This window comes from Haemaphysalis longicornis, unplaced genomic scaffold (assembly GCF_048455015.1).
Source record: "Haemaphysalis longicornis isolate Haplotype H1 unplaced genomic scaffold, Haemaphysalis longicornis Haplotype H1 scaffold_7, whole genome shotgun sequence".
Classification (NCBI taxonomy): Eukaryota; Metazoa; Arthropoda; class Arachnida; order Ixodida; family Ixodidae; genus Haemaphysalis; species Haemaphysalis longicornis.
Genome location: NW_027526422.1, coordinates 178,080,936 through 178,102,902, shown reverse-complemented (window position 1 = coordinate 178,102,902; position 21,967 = coordinate 178,080,936). Strand labels below are relative to the sequence as shown.

The 21,967-nt window shown below is 45.7% G+C and overlaps 1 protein-coding gene across 1 annotated transcript in view; it reads right to left on the bottom strand.

Annotated features, from left to right (window-relative positions):
- The window catches only part of LOC144147278 (techylectin-5A-like), a 31,751-nt gene extending 10,558 nt beyond the window's left edge, over window positions 1-21,193 (bottom strand). The window contains exons 1-4 of the mRNA XM_077679376.1: window positions 20,836-21,193; window positions 10,732-10,922; window positions 6,497-6,639; window positions 2,584-2,689 (exon numbers count right to left, since the gene is read on the bottom strand). Coding sequence (XP_077535502.1) covers window positions 2,584-2,689; window positions 6,497-6,639; window positions 10,732-10,879 — 397 coding nt within the window. The 5' untranslated portion in view covers window positions 10,880-10,922; window positions 20,836-21,193. The remainder of the gene's footprint in view (window positions 1-2,583; window positions 2,690-6,496; window positions 6,640-10,731; window positions 10,923-20,835) is intronic.
- Between the last annotated feature and the right edge of the window lie 774 nt (window positions 21,194-21,967).

The window sequence follows — 21,967 nt, the reverse complement described above, 5'->3', positions numbered from 1 at the left end:
CTGCACAAGCGCACATGCGACGCTTCGCTGACTGGTACGCCAGTAGCAAAATATAAGGCCTCTTGAAGGCGGGAGAAGAGTCAGCGAAGTCAATATAGGTATAAGGAAATAAAATCATCAACTGATATTTTTACCGTACAGCGTAAAACTAGGGTGCGGGAAGCACTTTTTTGCGCTGGGCGAACAAGCACAGCGGCCAGCAGCACGACTACGCATCTGCGAACGTTTTTCCGTCTAAGAAATGCAATTGCTAGACGTGAGATATTGTGGAAACTTGGGGGATGCTTACTGCACGAGCGCAAAACAACAAATAGTCACCTAAGCTGCTTGGAATGCTAAAACTACATAAAAGTGTAAACTGAATATACATTATATACCTTATATTTCCTTGGTGGGCAGCGCTCGCTCGTGGCCCAGTGGTTTGGAGTGCTAGGTATGTTATCGCAAGTGTTTTGCAAGTCACAAGTTCGAATCCCCGCCATTGCGTGCTTTTTTTTTATAAATTAACTTTTTCGTTTTCCGCCGATGTTTTCTATACTGAGTTCACCTTTTTTTGGTCCGCAACGTTCATTGCTCCACGAACTAGTCCACAGAACGCGCGCAGGCTGGCACTGGCGCGCTAGCGAGTTCTCGTTGGCGTGCTGTTGCCATAAGCACCGACTGCTTGCGGGCAGTGGGCACAGGCGAGAATCAACAGACCCTTGGCTTGGTGCGAACACGCTTTTTACGATACAGGCATGTGTGAGGCAAGCTCCAAATAGGGGGGAAAAGCGCATGGCATTTGAGCGTCTGCGGGGACGCGGAGGGCGTTCATGCACTGCGTAGGCCTCTGCTAGTGAATGCTACGATTCCAAGCCGTCCTGGGAGGCTTATCTTATGCATTTTACAGGCGACAACATGGCAGAAGCGCGGTAGGATGATTACTGAGATATTGAGAATGCCCATCCATCAACGCCATCGGTTGTGTTTTACAGAACCGAAACCGAAACCGAAACTTGTTTGATTGCTAACATTGGGTATCGTCCAATCACGGTGCCCCCTCCTCCCAACGTCACAGCCTTAGTTGATGCGGCCGCCGCAAACCGCGCATGGTAGTTTTTCTTCTTTCGCGCTTTGTAAAATAATTACCGACTTGTCAACCGGATAAACGATGAAAAGCGTGCTAATTTGAGCCAGTCTACACAGTGCAAACAAAAACGGGAGCTTGGCAAATTCACTTCAGTGTCCCTTTAATATAGTACAGTGGAAAACAAAAACACTCTTCTGTAACCTGTTTCTCATTTGGTTGGAAAGTTACACGGAATTCTCAAATAACATACCAAAAGGTTCTTATCCGCCAGCTGGAGGAACGTTCACACGCGCAAGCAGCGGTTTCTATGCGAATCAGACGACGCGACCGCAGCGCTAAACCTTATCTGGCAACAACACCCCAACGTTGCCAGCGCCCCACCCGCTGATGGCATTATGGCGGCACTTTTGTGGTTCCAGGGGCTTTATCGGTCCCTATGCTTGCACACCATCTCTTGGGCCACAGCCTTACAAATCCGGTAGTTTCAGTGGACACCGCAAGGTGGCGCTACGGTTTCTCCGCTCGCGGTCAATGCCGCTGAGGACGCCGGCTTTTCTGCCACACAGGCACGTTAACGCTATGAGTAAAATGGCGCACAGCGGACACAAAGGCAGGTGCGCTCGCTGACGCTAAACCACTCCCAGGTGGCTCGACGCCGCAACCATTACAGGTAGATTAACGGATACGAATGGTGCAATTTTACGACTTCTGTTACAATCTCTTCACTCACTGTTTAAGTACTGTACCAAAAAAAAGATACTTTACTTTGCCAGGTTTCATGGGACATGACTAAAGCAAATTGGGCCTTAGAAACAGGACAACTCGTCGCCTCTTTGAACTTACGGTCGCCTTAAAAAAGCTGTTCTAGTGCCCCCCCTCAGTTGCACGTATTGTGACTTACTCTCCTTCGAAACGTCGGTATTCGGTAATGAGCGCAGCTGAGATCGTTGTCTTATGCGGCTACTCGCCGCGGTGGCTCAGTGGCTATGGCGTTGTGCTGTTGAGCCCAAGGTCGCGGATTCGATCCCCGATGCGGTGGCTGCTTCTCTGATGGAGGCCAAAAGCGAAAACCTCTGTGTGTTGAGGTTTCGGCACACGTTGTAGATCCCCACTTGGTAGAAAATAATCTGGAGCCGTCCACTACTTCACCTTAGCCCGTGCTTCGGTGCGTTTATTACTACTAATAAAAGTAATCTGTGTTTATCCTGTTAAACACACAAAGGTAAAACTGCTTTGCATTTGTATATTCAGTACGGCAGTAACGTAACTGGCTTTCCTGTGGGATAAATAATAATCGCAGTAAATAAACTGAGTGGCTGTACCGAGTTTTAGCTATTTACCACCTAGCGATAGACAAATACTGTTAGTCTTAAACTTCAATTGCAGTAGCATTCCGTCTGTTTCCGTGGTCCTACAAGACCCATTTTGTTTTAAGAGAGAATTTGGCGTACTACCTACTCAAAAGTACCATCCCCCCATGTGCATTCCACTCAAGCACCTGCCTGACTACTTACCAATCCAATATTCTTCAGATGGATTACCGAAGCCACGCTTGTACTCGGTCCAGTTGCGGTAGAAGTTGTAGACCCGATTCCCGAACTGTCCTCTCCTCTGGATTACCTGCAGGCAAACAAAAGCTCTACAGTGCGCTCTTATTTCTTTTATTATTTGTTTATTATTTGACCTCATTTGTTTCCGGAGGCCAAATAATCTCAGATACTAAAGAGATATCACACGCTTTCAACACGTATTTTAACTCAGTCTTTACGGACGATAACAGTGTAATTCCTCCGTTTTCGAATGCTCCTTGCTATTCTCCCATTACCGATGTTTCAGTGAGTGAGCAAGGGATTCTGAACCTCATTTTGAACTTAGATACTAAAAAAGGCGCGGGACCGGATAATATCCCGAATGCATTTCTCGTTCGCTACTCACTTTGGACATCCCGTTACCTCACCATCATTTTTCAGAAATCGCTGTCCACCGCCACTGTCCCTTTAGCATGGAAACATGCGAAGGTACTTCCGTTCTTTAAAGCGGGCGATCGACAACTGTTCTCGAACTACAGGCCCATCTCTATAACCTCACACTCATGTAAGCTTATCGAACATATAATTTTTAAACATATAATGGAGTACCTTGAGTCAAATTCCATACTTTCAAAAGTTCAGCACGGTTTTCGTCGTGGTTTCAGTACTGTAACGCAACTGGTAGAATTTACACACGACATATCTCGCAGCATGGACTCCGGAAGCCAAATAGATGCCATATTCATAGACCTTTCAAAAGCTTTTGACACCGTCATTCATTCTAAATTACTGTGTAAATTAAACGCAATACTAAAAAATCCTTCTCTTGTTCAATGGATTTCTAACTTTCTTTCCGAGCGCACACAATCTGTTTGTTTTAATTCTGCTGAATCTTCTACTATGGATGTCTCTTCAGGAGTTCCACAAGGCTCAGTCCTTGGACCACTGTTATTTCTCTTGTATATTAATGATCTTCCGAGTAACATAAATTCCAGTATACGACTTTATGCAGATGATTGCGTGTTATATCAAGTAATCAACTCGCAAAACGATCACCAAGTTCTCAACGAATCATTTGCTAACTTCTGTTCCTGGTGCAGTAAATGGCAGATGAAAATTAATTTTAATAAGACTGTTATACTAACCTTCACTACCAGCATATCCTCTTCCCAGTTCTGCTACTCGTTTAACAACTGCACGCTGTCTAGGGTAAATAATTACAAGTATCTTGGCGTTATCTTCGACAATAAATTATCATGGGTGAAACACATAGACTACATAACTGCTAAAGCCTTAAAAAAACTTGGATATTTACGTCGTGTTTTAGCTAAAGCTCCTAAAGATACTAAACTCATTATGTACAAGTCATTAATCCGCCCAATAATCGAATACGCCTCACCCGTGTGGAACCCGCACAAGCAGCTCGAAATTAATAAAATCGAATCAGTTCAAAGAAAAGCCATTCGATTTATATGCCGCTGTTACGACAGACATTTTTCGCCTACCTCTGCTTTGCTGTCTCTTAATCTAACCCTACTTGCCGAACGCAGGCGCATCGAGTCGTTAAAATTGTTACATTCTGCCGTGCACTCCCCTTATAGCGATACTCACTTCACATTTTCGAGACCATTATCAACGCGAAGCCATCACTATCTTAACCTGACATCAATATTTGCCCGAACCGATATTTTCAAATACAGTTTCTTTCCCCGCACCATAGAGTGGTGGAATGCCCTGCCTGGCTCTGTTCGTGCACAGCCGCAGCAGCAATTTTTGACAGTGGTCTAATCGCAATAATCGCAATAGTGTTCACGTCATCACTGTCTTCCCATTGTATTATAGTGTATGGCGCCTCTGTAAAATATAACTGTTTAAATTTTGCTACTGTATGTGTGTTGCTTTCGATGTAATTAATATGTATTATTTGGTTTTCTTGTTTTATTTTTCCTAACCCGGTGTAGATACATTACACTGATCCCACATCTGCATTGTACAAAAACTTTTGTACCCACTCCTGCTATAACCCTCCCTGGGTTGCAGTATTTTGAAATAAATAAATAAATAAATAAAATTATACGAGTACGGAATTTCGTATTAAGCCTAAGAGGTTGAACTTTTTTTCTGCCCTTCAAGAGGTGTGGGGATGACACCGTAAACATTAACACCGTGAATCACACGAATGTTTGTCGCATTGCCGGGATCCTAAATGGAGATCGTGTATATTATGAAACGGGCATCAGATATATAGCTCGTGAATGAAAAAAAAACTGGCTCAACAAGTCCATCGCCATCTCATCTTGAGATTATTCACACCATGCAAAACAGCCTCACTGAGCTTACTAACCATGGCCAAGAATCAATACGTACAACTGCTATTAAGAGATAGTTCAGGCATTATGGGTATGCACAGAGAGAGAGAGAGAGAGAGAGAGAGAGAGAGAGAGAGAGATGAATTTATTTGATGCCCGAGATGGGTTCGGAAGGGTAGACTACTTGGACGGTCTCTCCCTCAGCCATTCGCCAGGATTCCTTGGATCCTCGCGGCGGCTTCTGCCATGTGGACTGCTGTGAGTTGTGCCTCCGGTGTGGAGCTGAACATAATAGTCTCCCCTTGTTCTACAGTCTTAATTTTTATCTGTTAAGTGTGTTTACATAGGATTTGCTATTATAGGCGGTCCTATTTTTTTTTGAACTCATGGCAGGACCACATCCGATGCGGTGTAGGTCTGCTCTGCTGTTGCACAAAGAGCAGAGGTTTGAGTAAAGGTCTGGATAGCAGCGGTTGAGGGAAACAGGTCTTGAGAAATTGTTTGTCTGCAACCATCGCCACGTGACTGCCTCTTTCCTGGTATGCATAGAGACACACGTTTTAAATGCAGAGCATTTCTTAGCCTCGCCTCTTCCTGCGTCGAACGGTGTCAACAGCTCCGCGTTCGCAGCAGGTGCGCCTCTCCTTCCCTCCTCTCTCTCAACAGCAGCTGGCGCGCGCATGCGTCGTAGTCAGCCCGTTGGCTCCGTCGCGGTCTCGGCGTAACAGGTGCGTGATAGCAGCGCGGTGGGGCGTGGAAGGGCGCGCGCTGCTTGCGCATGCGCGCTCTCCCCCCCGTACTGCTCTCTCTCTACTGCGCGCACTGCAAATATAGCGGCTAGCGGTCGCTCGTGTTTCAGTCACTGCGTTGCTCCTTCCTTCCTTGGTTGACGCTCGTGCCCACGTTTACTCGTGTCTGCTACTCCAGCATTACGGAAGAAGCGATGGAAGCAACACTGCCTTCAATCAGTACTGAGGCCCCAATGCTTTGCATTTATCGTGTTCCCCTCGCGGGAAGGCGCGGGAATTTTTTTTACTGAAGTTCTTTTTTTTCTTGAAGCACTCACCTGTGGGGCTTAAGATTCCACATTTTACACTTATCCAGCTAAACTTCGAATGGGCCGAGCCCGTTTGCAGCGTTCTTTGGAATTTGCGAAGGGTGGAATCTGCGGCAAGGAGGGGAGAATATATGGCAGTCCTATTTCGCTCCGACTTGGCGCATGCACGTGCAACGCAAAGGTTTTAGCATTACGTTTCTTCCGAAAACGAGCACTGGTTCATAAGGCGTTACACTTTCGATGTTGTGCAAACGTGCCGAAAAATTTTGTACAAACGATATTGACATTATTTTACGCGGCTCTGCGGTTACAAGAACAACAAAAAAGGATATTCCGGATACCGTAGGGAACTACTTTAGGCGAGTTTTGTACGAGAGCAAGTACACTGAATTATTTTTAAAGAAAAAAACAACAAAAGCAATGACCCCATGACACAGTCCACTCGGAAGCCAAGAGACCAGTAAACAATTTAAAAAACACACGGGGAGCAATCAAAATACATTTCAGGGTATAATGAAATGAGATGACCAACCGTCCATCCTCCGCCGTCAGTGTCCATGTCGCAGTATACCGGTTGACCGGAAGGGCCCGCCGCCTTGTGGAAAACTGTGTACACTCCGCTCGTCCTCTGCCCGGCGCCAAGGAGATCGGTGCAGTGCCGTGGTAGAATGGCAGCTTGAAGCAAAACAAAATGGAACTCCGTTACCTCGGCCAACAGGAATACATGCAGATCATTCAAGGACATCAAGACATATGGACGTTTATTATTGACGTCGATTTTTTAGAACTTCCGAAATGCTCCTCGAAGTTCCTTCGAAAACAGATTATTAAAGGAACACTGAACTTAAACTGCAATTTGTTCTAGATTATAGATTAGGTCGCCGAAAACACGAAGACACTACAACGCTTATCATGACTTTAGAAAATGTGCAGCGAAAAGGTATTAGACTCATTCAAAAAATTACCCCACCTTCCCGCCAGGGGAACCCTGTGGAGATGCGACGCATCTTGGGGGTTCAGTTGGTGTTTCCGTTGGGTTGATTCTCTAATTGCGTGAAACGTGTGAGGAACGCGTATGATGTATTCTTTATTTAGCACGCGGCCTTGTCTTCAGTGGTGCTAGCATCCCTGTTATCACAGTGATCGGTGCTTGTTACGGTTGCGCGGGCGATAGCAGAATTGTTAGGCTCCATTCAACGCATCGACGGAAATCGGAACGCCGGTGCTGGAATGACCGCGGCTATGACGCAACGTGGCGCGGCTATGACGCAACATAATCCAACACAATCCACTTTAATTCAATCCAAATCCAATCTCAGCCAAGCCAAGCCTACCCAATCGAATCCAATCCAATGCCCCTCGCGAGAGAGTGTTCGCTATCGGAGAGGAGAGGGGGCGAGCGGCGGAGAGCGCAGCTCGCGCGGCGAGGAGAATGGGGAGGGGTGTGGACGGACAACAACAACGCCGTATGGAGGGACAAGGCGAGTGAATGAGGTGCAGTCGCATCTAATAAGTATAGGTGCACTGATTCAACGACCAACCTACTATCATGCTACTATCGGCATCTGGCCTGCATACACTGGCAGTTAGGGGAAGGCAGGCGCGTCTTAAATTTCTGTTCCAGTTGCTTCATAACTCTTATAAAATTGTCGTTACCAAGTATACTTCATTTTCACGGGGCCGCCGAACGCGACACCAGCACGATTACCCTTTAACAGAATATTTCCCTCACAATGATACATTTAAATATTCATTTTTCCCGCATGCGATACAAGAATGGAACCAGTTGGATCCTGACATCACCAGACTCAGTTCATCAGCTAAATTCACGAAAATAATTGACGAGTTAAGTGAAAGCTAACACTTCACCGTTTTTTCTGTGAACTCACGTTGTGGGCTGATACACATGATGTATATTATCCTCTGATTATTACCTCACTAAAAAGTGTACTTTTTCGCACCCTTGTCCCATTTTCATGTGTTCCGCCTTAGTTTTCCCTAGTTCTCGGGAAGTACTACAATGTTCAAGGATGAAATATTTGAGTCTTTATTGTCTTTTTTCCCGTCTATTCAAGTGTCCTAGCCTCTGTAATGTTTTATCTTGATTGCTTCTTTTGACATCTTGTGTTGAAAATGTTAGAATTATACAATTCATGCCGGTGGTTTTATGCAAAACGGAAAGTTTTTTGTGACTAAGCGTCATCGAGTGATGAACGTTTTGTTTTATGTGCCTCATTAATGTTTTATCTTGATTGCTTCTTTTGACATCTTGTGTTGAAAATGTTAGAATTATACAATTCATGCCGGTGGTTTTATGCAAAACGGAAAGTTTTTTGTGACTAAGCGTCATCGAGTGATGAACGTTTTGTTTTATGTGCCTCATTCTTATCTTCGTTCCCTGTAACTACTGTGGCATATCAATGCATTGTATTTGTTGTGCCCAGATGCAATGCTCTCAAGCTGGGAGTGGCAGTATTAAAAATAAATAAATAAATAAATAAATAAATAAATAAATAAATAAATAGTTCACCATGAGGTTGTAAACATTAGATTTTCTGTCTGGTGTCTACGGGTGGTGTAGGGTTACAGAGAACGGCTGTAACTGTTGTTTAGCCGAACGTCTCCGCAATACATCATATGACAATTTGCCGCTAAGACGACTCTAGAATTACTCCGCGTTTGATCTACTTTTCTATCATGAAATCATCACAGCTATCATGAAATCATCACATATTATCGCCTCTCTGGCCGAGTGTATCCGCCCGCATATCGGGATCTTATTAACGCCGAAAAACGTCCGTGGCGCCTGCTACAGGTGAACATACTGTCATGTCGCTCTGCACTGAACCAGTTTAACCCGAATTTATACCCCTAACCAAATTGTCCTGCAGGTGCAGCACCGGATATGCCCTGAAGACACATATTCCTTAATACCCGCAGTCGAGCTCTGGAACGAGGCGCTGGGCAGCTTGGAACTTGCAGACGCAGGCGAGTTTCGCGGAACTAGATGCCTTGGTCACCGGCAGGCTGCGGCTTCCGGTCACCCAATGCACTTAACTGGAGTCTTGAAATAAAGTTTCTCTCTCGCTCTTTTTCGTCCTTCTTCACCGAGTGAAAGGGCTGAGGATTTTTTCCCTCGTCCTTCTTAAATTGCGTCAGTATATCTCTCATGCATTGCTCAGCACTGCCCCGTGCATTATACGACGGTCTTTCAAAGAATGACAATACTGCAGTCTTTGACGCCACAGGTATTACTAATCGTGCACCTTCAGATCTGGTTATTATCATTATGTCACATCAAAATATTTGGCCGAAATTATCTCAGATGCAAAAAATGCGTCAGAGACATCAACGAATATTTAATGACATGATTTAAGTTTAGCTCCCTCTAGCAACGCTTAGTCTTTTTCATTTACAAGCCACAATGTGGAAACTACTTTTCTATAGCTGTGCTTTGTGGTTAAGAATGAAAGGAGGATATTCTTGTTGTTAGGGTATGCCCATGCAACATGGCGTGTTTAATTGGTGGGTATGGTAGGTGGGGCTGTTGCAGAATTATGAAGTAGGATATCGTAAATGAAGGCTGGGGGTGTTGGAGTACGTTTCTGTCTGCAGTATGCGCCACAGTTTGGCATCGCGTACATTGAATAAGGAGGGAGGAGGCTGCTCTGACAACCGTGGCGCATGATTTCTGTGTAGCGATTGGATATGGATGGTGAATAGCGCGAGCTTGTAGGAATTCGTTTCTACTTCAACACCACAAGCCAGACGAGGCCTGAGACGAGGACTAAAATCGCAACTGTTTTTTTTTTTTAGGAAACTAATCTCTTGTTGGGGGGACTAAATTGTCGACTGTCTTAACAAAAGTACTACCTCAGTAAGTTACGTATTCGTACAGATGAGATGTGGAGGTTTCACTGGCATCAGGAATGTACACGGAAAAAAACAACAACTAAAGCACGGAAAGGCAGCACCACACAACTCACCAACATGAATGGGTTCTCACTGCCCAAGCGAAAGAAAAGGACCGGTAACTCACGCACATTCTGTTCCTACAGGGAAGGCCTCCATCACTTCGCGTACATGTAGATTATGCATGCGCGAAATATATCACTGAAGCATGCCGAGCACTCACAAGAAGTGACATGCGGTAAAAGTGGAAAATTATTTAATTTTTTTCAGACTGCTTTTAGCCCCAACTCACAGGAAGCACCTGCTTGGCCCTCTGCTGATTTTCAACGAAGCAGGCATTGGGAACTGCTGTTGGCTGCCCTTCTTTGCATGTTCTTGCCACTCTCCTTCTATCTCATTTCCGCCTCTTCAGAGGTCCTCAGGCCGCGTTAGGGGGCTTCGCTTTTTGCAATAAGCGGGTGTACATTTATTCCTTTTAAACTCCTCCTGTGCTAGTGAAGGTTTCAGCTCATCCAGCGCACCGTTTGACCGATATAGGCGACGTCCGGTATGACTTGGGAGGCACAACGTCAGTCTTAAACTCAACAAATTTTCGTACTCGCTTTGTGGACAGGCTATCCTGCACTGGCCGCTCACTCATTCACCGGCAGTCGTTATATCATGCGGCACATTCTGTGCCACCCTCGCCTGCGCCACGACAGTGCAGGAGGTGAACGTGGTTTTTTTCCTATCTATACACGGTTTTGCCGTGCGACAACAGCCCGCTCTGCTGGAGAGAACACGCCGCCACTACAGGACACCCCTTGTCCCACTACCGCCATTTTACAGCTGCTGTGCAATCAAAGGGAGACTCACATTTCAGATCGGCCAGTATCTGCGTCAGCTCCCGGGCCCGCTGTTCAGCCTGCTCGATGGATGGGCGCACGCTGAGCGCAGTGACCGTGGCCGCGGCCCTGGTGGCAGCCACGGCGACGACGCTGAGTAAGACGACGTTGCTGAACATGGTGCAGGTTATCCCGAGATGTTCTCAAGGGAACTTGACAATGCTGTTGGACGTAAAAAGAGAAATGTAGGTTATCTTACGTTATTATTGTTATCTTTCGCCTTCACTAACAGAAATGCCATGGAAGAAATTAACTTCCCCTATTGTGGATAAAGTGTGTTTTTCAGGTGGACGATAGGTTACACCACCACAACAAAAAATACATCTTCCCACAAAAGAAACAAACGGACATATTTTAGGTAATTATGAGGGTGCTTAAGCACCTCTCAAGAACTTGGAGTGGAAAATCGTTAATATCCAATCGAATGCTGCTGAGTGCACCTTCGATATTTGCTTGCCAGAAATGTTTTAATAGATTATCTGAGGGCTATCTACGGTGTACGGGCGTGGACGGCTACATTTCCCTACAGCTAAGATTCCGGCCTCCGATGATGCATACTCTTCAGACAGCACAGCGGAACGGAACATACTGCCGCAGAGAGCGCGATAGGAAAAGAGTTGCACCCAATGGGAGGGTTGGAGGATGTTTTTGTGCCGGGGAATATGTATACCGGGCACTGTCTGTCGCCTAATGGGCCATTTATAGCTTAAAACAAACCAAAAAAATGGCTGTGTCTGCTTAATCCGCTGCAAGTATTATCCAGAGAAGATAGTCTTCTGCCGCCTCTGCCTACCTTATCTCCCCCTCCGACCTCTCACGCTCTTCCCCTCCCTTTTCGCTCCACCCACGAGAAAGACGGTGGAGGCTTTCTGAATTCAATTCATTTTTCCTGCATTCCGCAGCTCGAGCAATCTACGGGAGCCGTTCTTTGCTCTTGTAGGGTTTTGTTTTGGCGGACGGGTTCTTCCGCCGTCAACAGTTTAGAACTCCACCCCCCCCCCCCTCCATTTATGAACGAACAACAGAAAGACGTTTATAGAAGGGGGAGGGGCACTTTCGATGGACACAAGAAAAGCGCAGCGGCCGTCGTCGGGAGCAGAGTAGCCAACTGAAAGCGCAGCCAGGAGAGAGCAGCCACCACCTTCCAGAGTACGCACCGCAGCAAGCGGATAAGCCGTGGTTTAGGCAACGCGTGAGTGATTACAACCACAATCCAGAGAAGGGCCATCGGAGCACTTGCCCAGACGCTGCCCCCGTGGGGGATGGGAAGCACACTTTAATTGAGCAGCTGTTCACAAAAACAGTGACGTATACACACAGGGAAAATAATGGGAGCCGCTGACATGGTGCGTGATGGTCATAGTCTTTGAGCGCGTGTGTACACCACCAATACCTTGGCAACGAAACATATTGCTACCATATTGCAGTTACTGGCAATATTTAGCGGAGACAGCTTCAACCGAGCGGTAAGGTTGACTGTGCGGCTCAACAAGGAAAAAAGGTGGATATCCTTAGCGAGCAGAGGGCACGTATATACACAACCCTCTGCCCAGAAATATGCATCCCGTGCATAACCTACAGCGCAGGAATTAAAGAGCCAAAGCCCTCCAAAAGCGATTCGAACGATCTGGTGACGTGGTCTACGTGGACGCGGCCGAATATTGTGGACACAACGCCATGGCCGTGGCAGTAGTCGATCGGCCGGGCCATTGCATAGCCTCGGCAACGATCCGCACGGACACTCCGGAGGTAGGAGAAAGGGCAGCCATTGCACTGGCGCTTTCTTCTACGAGAGCGAAATACATAATAAGCGATTCCAAATCTGCAATCGTAAACATCGCAAACGGAAGGATCTCACCCGAGGCCCAAGGAATCCTTAGAGGATTCAAAGAAGTAAGACTCCGAGGGGTATGGGCACCAGCGCACTCTGCACTTCCGGGGAACGAAAACGCTCACGAGGCAGCTTGAGGTCTGAGCTTCCGAGACTGCCCAGAAACACCTGAGGCATCGTTTCGCACGGGGGGTAGGAACCGCATGGTGACCTATTGGGAGATAATCGACCATTACAGATTAGGGAGGGCCAGATATCCCGCCCCTCATCGCACCTTGGGAAAGTGGCAGTCAGTAGCAGGGCGTCTACTTCAGTCCTACACTTTTCCGAACCCGGTGACGTACAGTCATTGTTACCCCGGTCTATACGAAAATAAGTGTAAATTATGTTCAGCAAGGGCCGACCTTGAACACATTTTATGGGCCTGCCCCCTTAAAGTGAACACCACAGCTCAAGCACTAGACATCACTTCCTCAGAGCAGTGGGAGACCGTGCTACTCAGTTCAGACCCGGACGTTCAACTCCGAGCCGTCCAGATGGCCGAAGACGCCGCCAAGGTGCAAGGACTCCTGGCCGCCGTCTGAGGGGGGAAGAATGAAGGGGACTCCCATCTCACTTCTTCCCTTACCCCCATCTAGGGCTCAATAAAGTTATGCACTCACTCACTTGACTGTGCTGTGTGGAAATAAATGCAGTGTTTCATGATTACAGTCGGAATCACTTTACAGTTTCTTAAAGCGAAGTTTTCAACCTGTTAATGATGTCGTCTGTAGTCTGCCCAAAACGCACTGTAGGAAGGCCAACTTTCTGTGACGTTTATGGTGATCGTGTGGTGAAGTTAAAAAAATAGAAATGCTTCCCGGGGTGAAAAGGGAACCAGGGTCCCTCCCGTTATGAGGCCGACGTCTAAACAATTGCGTCATTCCCGCGCTGTCGAAGCAGTTTCAATCTCGAAAGGGGTACACGGACGTAAAAAATTAGACAGAAAATGCACCCCTCCGCCTAACGACGGTGATGGTTGAACGCTAGGGAAAGCCATGTCAGTATCAGGAGTGCGTAGATCCCCTTCACGCCACCTTCCCATACCGAGAAGCTAGGAATCACGTTACCAACATACTAATCGTCAAAAATTAGTAGGCAACGCTCGCTTCTAAGTTGGTTCGTTCGGTGCTGGTCTTTATTTTGAAAAGCTTCGCGTTCCCCTATTGTGGTCATTTCGACGAAGTGTTCGTTGATTTTTAGAACAGATGTAATGATTGCTCACTTCATTCTTTGGCATGATATCACTGCCTCTCACAAAGGGAGGGTGCTCAAGACACGCTCCACGATGTGGCCAACGGTTTGCGATACTCTCTCCGACTTTCTCCTAAGTCAGCACTGTTTGTCAAGACCATTGCACTCGCTTATCAAGGGTAGGGTGAGATATCGCTCTATATTGCACATTTGAATGATTTCTCATTTTACGGTGTTTATTTTCCTTCAATTCCCAGGGTTAGTTTCTCAGCGACTAATTTACGCCCTGGATACGATGTCTTTCGGTGGATAATTTCAGCGCCTGGAAGATATTTGGCACTTTTATCGGACCCTGCGTGAACAGAAACAGGGCACTTGTGGTGTTATAAATTGCAGTTATTGCGGAAAACTGGCATCGCGACAAAATAATGGTCAATGATCACACCAATATCTACAATGAGTGACACGAGTAAAAATTAAGTTGATGCCGCCCTACTTTGGCGAGCATACTAGTATCATAGCTGGCGAAAAACCGAAGCGCTTCCTCCGCTGGTGAAGCAAGGCGTTCGCCAAGATTCGGTAGCGTCGCTAGCGTGGGGTCACGTAACTGTTTGGCGCGTCCTCAATTATTCCTCCTTGGCTCTTCTTCCCGGACGTTTCCGGTCAGTGGTCGCCGGTAGTAGTGCAGTTGCAACGCCGCCGTATCACGTCATTTTGTAGCTAGAGAATGGAAGTGCGTGCGGAGAGCGATTTTTTGCTTTTAGGACCATACCCCCAGGCAGGGCACAAAATGCACACTCTATGTCGGCGTCTGGCACACGGATCCCAAGAAGGCAGGGAAAATTTTGGAAAGATTGGCCATTTTATGTTGAGCCCTATCCAGAAGCCACAGAGGCAACCTTGGGCAGAAGAGTCTTGATACACTTAATGTTCACAAAGGGGATGCTAGTGTCGACCCAAAATTGTGCAGTGCATGGGAGTTTGGTTAGCGTGGTAAATTGTAAACTCGGCTCCACTTTGAAAATTTTAGGTTCACACCGATTCTCTGAATACCGCCCAAGTGGGCCATGAACACAAAATACATGTTTAGTTCTCTAAAAAGACTGCTTTGCGACGTCAACAATTACATCAATTCTACTCGAAACATCAAAAAAATAATCGACACAATAAAACGACACAAAGCCGAAGTGACTCCCAGCCACTTTTTCGCGATTTTTTATCGTCAAAATATCTTGTGTGTGTGATTGGCGACCGCCTAACTAAACCGCAGGCAAGAAACACGACTTTGCGATTGTGGGCCCTCTAGTTCCGTTTGAGCGTATCCCTTCAACGCTAACGTGCGTCGATACACCGATAACAACGGTTTCAATGCCGGCCCGCATTACATAACTTCTGCCCATATTACGTCCCTGTACTGCGAAACATAAAAGGCCTTCAGAAGTTCTTGCGTACTTTTTTTAGTTAAAAAATGTCTTTCGTGTCTGGAATGAAGCTGAGGGAGTTACCAAAGGCTAGTTCTCGCTAATTGAACAAAATTGTATGTTGTCTTCACGTCTCTTTCATGAATTACTTTAACTGTGCATCACAATGTACGGAAAGCACGCTACCCTACACAGGGTGATCAAAGTTAAGCCGACAGGTTTCCCTGTAAATTACGTGATTAAATTGACGTGTACACTAACTCTACAGTAAGGTTGGGCGCCAAGAGGGACACAGAATGAGGTGGTAATTATGGATCTCAGTGGCCTAATTTTTAGTTGCTGCAGTAGGCAGGCATGTTTGCATTGAAAAGTTAGACGCAATCGTCTTTCTAAACAGTTTCATTGGGCAGATTCTTTTAGCGCTTTCGTAGTCCGCGGTATCAAATTACGAAGTTTAGTTTCCGCTCGCTAGATTACGCATGCAAGGCAGTGAGGATCGCCGCAAAGCGCCTTCCTTTTGTCACGTGCCTGCTGTGTTCTGTGTTTAGTTTGACAAGGGGTGAAGGCATCGGCAAAAGGGATAACTGGCACCCTTTCAGTCTTGGCCTGAGTAATCGCAAACTTCAATACGCGGAACCGCTGTCTTTTCTGATTTAGCCAGCCGAGAGTGAGAGAGGGGCAGTTGTCACTTTTGCCTATGCCTCCAACCCGTTGTCAAACTAAACACCGGACACAGACAGCACGGGACAAAAGGGAGGAGCTTTGCGCGGTCCCCACTGCCTTGCATGCGTAATCATACGAACGGTATTTAAAATTCGCAGTTCGATATCCCGGGCTACGGATGCGCTTGTAGGATTCTGCCAAATGAATGTGTGTAGAAAGGTGATTGTGTCCAACTCTTTAAAACAAATATGCCTGCTTACTGCTGCCACAGAAAGTTAGTTTTACAATTTTACTTAATTAGCCCACCGAAACCAATAATTACCACCCCATTCTGTGTCCCCCTGCTCGCATAACGTCACTGTAGAGTTGGGGTTCACGTAAATCTAAGCGCCTAATTTTAAACAAAGTTGTCAATTTAACTTTGATCACCCTGTGTATGAGTGAGGAGCGGGCCATATCTAGGTTACTGAAAGGCAAGTCGGGGTAACGATGAAAATTGCGGTGGACCGTACCAAGAGCACATTCCGACAAGTTTTTGCTCTGTTAGGACAAAAAAAAAATATCATATTAGCGGTCGGAGTTTTAAAAAAAGTACGTCCAAATATTTTCTAAAAATCAGGCCGCTACATATTAACGTTGTTGTTGAGGGCGGAAAGACATTGAGAATGTGTTGTGAAACATCCCAAGAAGATGGCAGTCGGTGGGCAATGTATTCCCTGGTACCGTCAGCTTTCCCCACCATCGTATGTTAATTCGCTTATTAAAATAGAAGTTGTAAAAATCGCGGTTTCACTATTTCAACCTACCTTAATTATGCATCGCTACCGCCTTCCAGGGGCAGCCATATCCTTAACTTTGACTGAACGCTCGGTGATATGTTACGTTAGGGATTGGTGTTTATTTGGTATTCTATACTAATCAGATATAAACTCGTAAAAAACAGGAAGAAAAAACGACCAAGCACACCGGCCCTACTACCGCTTAACGCGATTGTTAAAACATTTTTTTAGAAGAACCGTCAAAGTGGTAAGATGAACAGGAAAACATTGACCTGATCTCCTTTCCCGATCACCAAGCTGGACATAGACATGTCGTGTGGTCGTTGGGTTTGAAATACAATAGTCTTTGTTGTGCAAGTTAAAGCAGAAAATTTTGGTTTGCCTGTATGTGTGTGTGTCCCACGACTCGGCCTTGCGGTTAAAAGTAAAAGAATACTTGAAGGAGACGTTTATATTGATTTATTGACTGACTGACTGACTGACTGACTGACTGACTGACTGACTGACTGATTAAGTTACTGATTGACTGACTGACTGACTGATTGACTAAGTTACTGATTGATTGATTGATTGATTGATTGATTGATTGAGTGATTGATTGACTGACTAAGTTACTGATTGATTGATTGATTGATTGATTGATTGATTGATTGATTGATTGATTGATTGATTGATTGATTGATTGATTGATTGATTGATTGATGGAGAGGTATTACGCTCCGACGGTACACAGGTGATTAAGCGCGCCTAAGTGGAAGGCTCCGGATTAATTTTGACCGCCTGGGGATCTTTACGTGCGCCGAAATCTTGAACCCACGGACATTTTCGCTTTTCGCCTCCATCAGAAAAGTGGCCGCCACGGCCGGGAATCGAACCCGCGTTCTCAGGCTCAGCAGCACAACGCCTCAGCCAGAGGTTTATATAGATAAATATTTCAAAAACCACTAAATGTGGGAACACACTTCATACTTACCAACATTTTTATTGAAAAAGAAAAGATTCCGCATATTTGAAGCATGACAACAATGCTCGAACTCTACTCGCACTGTTCTTGTATTTGAAAATAAATGTGTGCTTGATATTTGGGAATACAAAAAATACGAGTTGAAAAAAATTTTGACCTAGAAATACAAGGAGAGCTCGCGCGAGCCCTGAACTCGTGGTATAGTTCCAACTTCAATAGCAACAAAAAGTTTCACTTGATGGCGCGAGCAGTGGAACGCGGGACAATTGAATTGACTTTAGCAAACTTCCACCGCCGTGGAATGACCGAAATGGAGGGAAAGAGCACGAGGGGTGGGAGGTGAATAGAAGCAATATTTACGCAGCAGAAACGACCGAAGACTATCGTCTTGTGACGACAGTTACAGCGAAGTGAGCAGATATACGCAGCCATATTTTTTCGCTGCTTTAAATGTTTCACAGCGAAGCGCGTGAATTTTGTTAGACTAGTTGATATCGCGTCGCACATTCTGAAGGTCATCTGTTCAGGTCCCGCTTTACGAAGGTCTCGCTTTTTCCGTCTTTTACACATTTAAAAAGAACCCATTTCACAGAAAAAATCAAGTACTCCCCTTAGGCCTTCCCCAGCATTCACGACTGCTGCCTTTTCTTTCTGCATTCATTGAACGTGCTCTTATTTCGATATTCTAGGGCTAGGGCCTCGGCTCTGGCTGTCTTGGTGCCATGCGTAGCATAACAGGCCTACCAGCTAGTTGACTGCTCTCTCAACGCTGAAGGCGCTCAATTCATGGCCCTGGGGTTAATATTAATAGACTATCTACATTGCCCAGAGTTGCAGGAGGGGCGCTAAAAACCACTACCAGGCGTAAGATGATACCACATTTATAAAAGTACCCATGCAAGTCAAAGGAAGCACAGCCTCCTCGTATGCTAGCTGGTATGGCATCGGGCGCGCATTCTGAAGTCGCGGTTTGAGATTCCACCCGCAAAGCATGCTTTTTCTAATTTCTTTTTCGCTTTAAAAATTTTCAAAAATAAATTTATTTCCACACAAATTATTGATGGACCATTCCGCCTACACCATCCTAGGGTTTCGTTACTACAGTGACTTGAAGGCGGTCACGACTGACTCTATTTTTATATATACACGTGGATTACTTTGCAGCTCGAAAAATAATGCCACTTCAGTGAACGGTGGTCAATTTCCTATTCCATTCTATTCTTTTGGCGATGTTTAGTGACTATATCCCCTTATAGGCGTCGCTACTAACGTCTGCGAAGAGAAAGGAAACCATAAAAATACGTTGGTTTCTAGAGTGCGTAATTTCAAAAACCGTGTTATTTTTTTAAAAACGGTGCGCGTTGAGGAAACAGAGTAAAAATAAACAGCCTCAATCCAGTCACATGCTTACACTTTTTTAAGAGGCATAAAATTATATCGAGGTAGCGAACGCCGATGTTAAATTTAGGAAGACAACAGCGCACGATGTCTTCAGGTAGAAAATTTGAATGTTATCGTAGAATCGCTCAAGCGCGAAACTTTCACAATATTGTAATTATGCGTTACAGGACCACAGAGTTTCCCTTATTTAGCGACAGAACACAAACTGATGAGCACGTACAACTAAAAAAAATGGGTCCTTCGCAAACCCGCACTCGAGTTCGTTGCGGATGTTCCTTTGCTTGCATCTCGCGGCAGCACGTCAAGAAATTCAATCCGAAACTGTACACGTGGCTTATTCGACAACTGCGCACTTATCCATTTCGAGATAGTCATCAGCTGAACGTAACCGCCCTATTGAAAAAGGCCAGACAAAAGCACATTATTACTTCAGGTGCAGCTTTCACGATGAGACACAAGGATTGTAATGACAGTTAAAAAACGAGGCAGTAAGGAAAGGTGATCAAACCTATTCTTTTCGCATTAGCATAGCATGATTCTGAGTATTTGTCCACACTGAGCGAAGGGCACCCATGGTGCTTGCAACCATGTTAACAGGTTATTTGAAGAAATTAGCGTCGTGACAACTACTGCGCAACAGCTCTGGATTTCCAGAGCTGTTGCCGCCAGGGCAGGGACAAAAAGTGAGGTGGAATGCCGGTAGAAGCACGAAATACTACTTTGAGCGAAGAAAGCTGCTGGTACAAACTTGACAAAAAGAAAACAAGAACCGGATGAACATAATTTGAGTACGCATTGCGCAAGTGCAGGCTACCTACTGCTGGAAAGTCTGCCGTTGCCCTGCATCTACTGTTTCTTTCTGCCAGAAAAAACACAGCCTGCTGCTACAATCTCCGGTATGTATAGGTTAAGCCAGGCACAAATTTTATAAATATTCCTATTGTTTTCGTTTATCTTTTTTGAACAACAGCACGCTAAGAAAGTGGGAACCCAAAAAAAGCTGGCCACGACATTAAGGGGGTCGATAGCCCTGCTTCTTTTCTTGTGTATATAGTTAGTTTAACCTCTGCAAAAGTCTGTGATGGTACTTTAACTCTAACACGTTTGGGAGCTACTGTGTAGAACCATGCTGTTGCTGGGAGAACCCATTTCAGCACTGTTGGTAGCCTAGTACGCCGATGCGAATGTACTGCTTCATACCACTCGAACGTAATGCGGGCGTTTCAAATCTACAGCATTGCGTCTTTCGTACAGCTGTCTTTTCTTTAATTAGTGTTTCTAATAGGATTGATCAACACGCTCTCGTAGTAATCGGTAGAATGGCTGAACGTGGCTGCTTTCATAGATGGAAGAAGGGAATGCAAGTAAGGGGCGTTTTGTTTTGAACAAATCACGGTAATATAGTCAGCAAGTCCTACGCGGGTGATATGTATACCTGCAGTAGTGATTTCAGATGAACATACACTTAAAAGCGCACCTTTACATTGAATAAATGTTGAAATACTTGTCCGCAGAAATATACGACACCTTTTGGCCCGCGTTAGATAGATTGCATCAAATGCTTTGTTTTTCCTCGGAACAGTTTTGCGGTCAAACCACTAGGGAAGCCACTCTATAATCTACTCCACAAAACAGGACCAAATATGCATTCAGTTGTAGAATGTCAAGCGTGCACACCAGTAATACAACAGTAATAAGCCAGAACTTCCATATAGGTGGGCCCAATGTCAAACATCGATACGATTCACAAACACGCTAAAACTATATATCCGAAGAGACTTGCCAGTTTCCCAGGAGTACGTCTTGCAGCCTCTTCGCAAAACCTGCCCTAGTTCCCGAGAGCTGCACCACTCTTACGAGACGCGCGCCGTCTGCAGCCCAATGGTCAGGCAGACACGAGGCAGACGGTTTTATGTGAAGCGGCGTTCAGTGCTCCCAGGTGTTCAGAGCAGGACGCGTGTGCTTTTTTTTTTGTGTAAACAAGATACAACGCTTTGCCTCGCTGCTACTTGTACGCAGTTCTAAAGCGTCAAGAAGAGTCCGAACGATACGACCCTTTAACTGCCCGAGAGAAAATAGTTCCAAACTCACTGCCCCGGTTCTTACGATTCGTGCCTCCGAACATCGATGCGGTAAACCGCTTAGCAACATTTAAAGAGACCAATAAGGGACGACGCCCTGATGATAAGCTTTACGGTGGATGCACGCAGAGCTTGCAGTATTTTACGTGTATTTTTCTGCCTTCACCAAGCGCGCATGCATATTCCGTGCCGTCTAGTCCTCTGGCAGATTTATTGCAAGGCAGGAAATGCACGTGAAGCAGCCGGGCGCTCTTGTAAAGTGAAATGCAGCGAATTCCCCGGGGGAGATAAACTGAGCACTTGAGACACGTGTTCCGGAGTCGACGTCGCAAGATCCCTCACTTCTGTTCAGTGTTTACTTTCTTCAGAAATGCCGGTCGCCTGTCGAATGTCTCTTATCAAGGAGGCCTCTACTTTTCTAATGGCGGGGTGACAAGTCGCTACACCTTTTTTCTCGTATGTCAGCATGTCAGACCCGGCTGAGAAGCAGCTCACGCGCAAAACTGGCTGCGTAGAATTGCATAGTAATTGCCTCTGGCGTCGCGGAAGACCCATAAACGCGAAGGTCTAAATAGGGCGGGTAAAGGGCGGACTTTTCTAGACTGTAAACAGAGCACGATCACCCCGTTCGCTCTCGCTTCCTTCGAAAGCGCTACCTTTTGATAGCATTTCAGTTCATTCTGGCCCAGGATGGTGTTCTTTTATAATTGAAAATATATCACAAGAACTGACAATTTTTTTCATTTTCTAGCTACACAAGGTCAGAAGCTATTTCCCCAGTTGGTACCAAAAACAAAGCAACTGGCTTATAAACTGCAGGCTTGTATTCACACC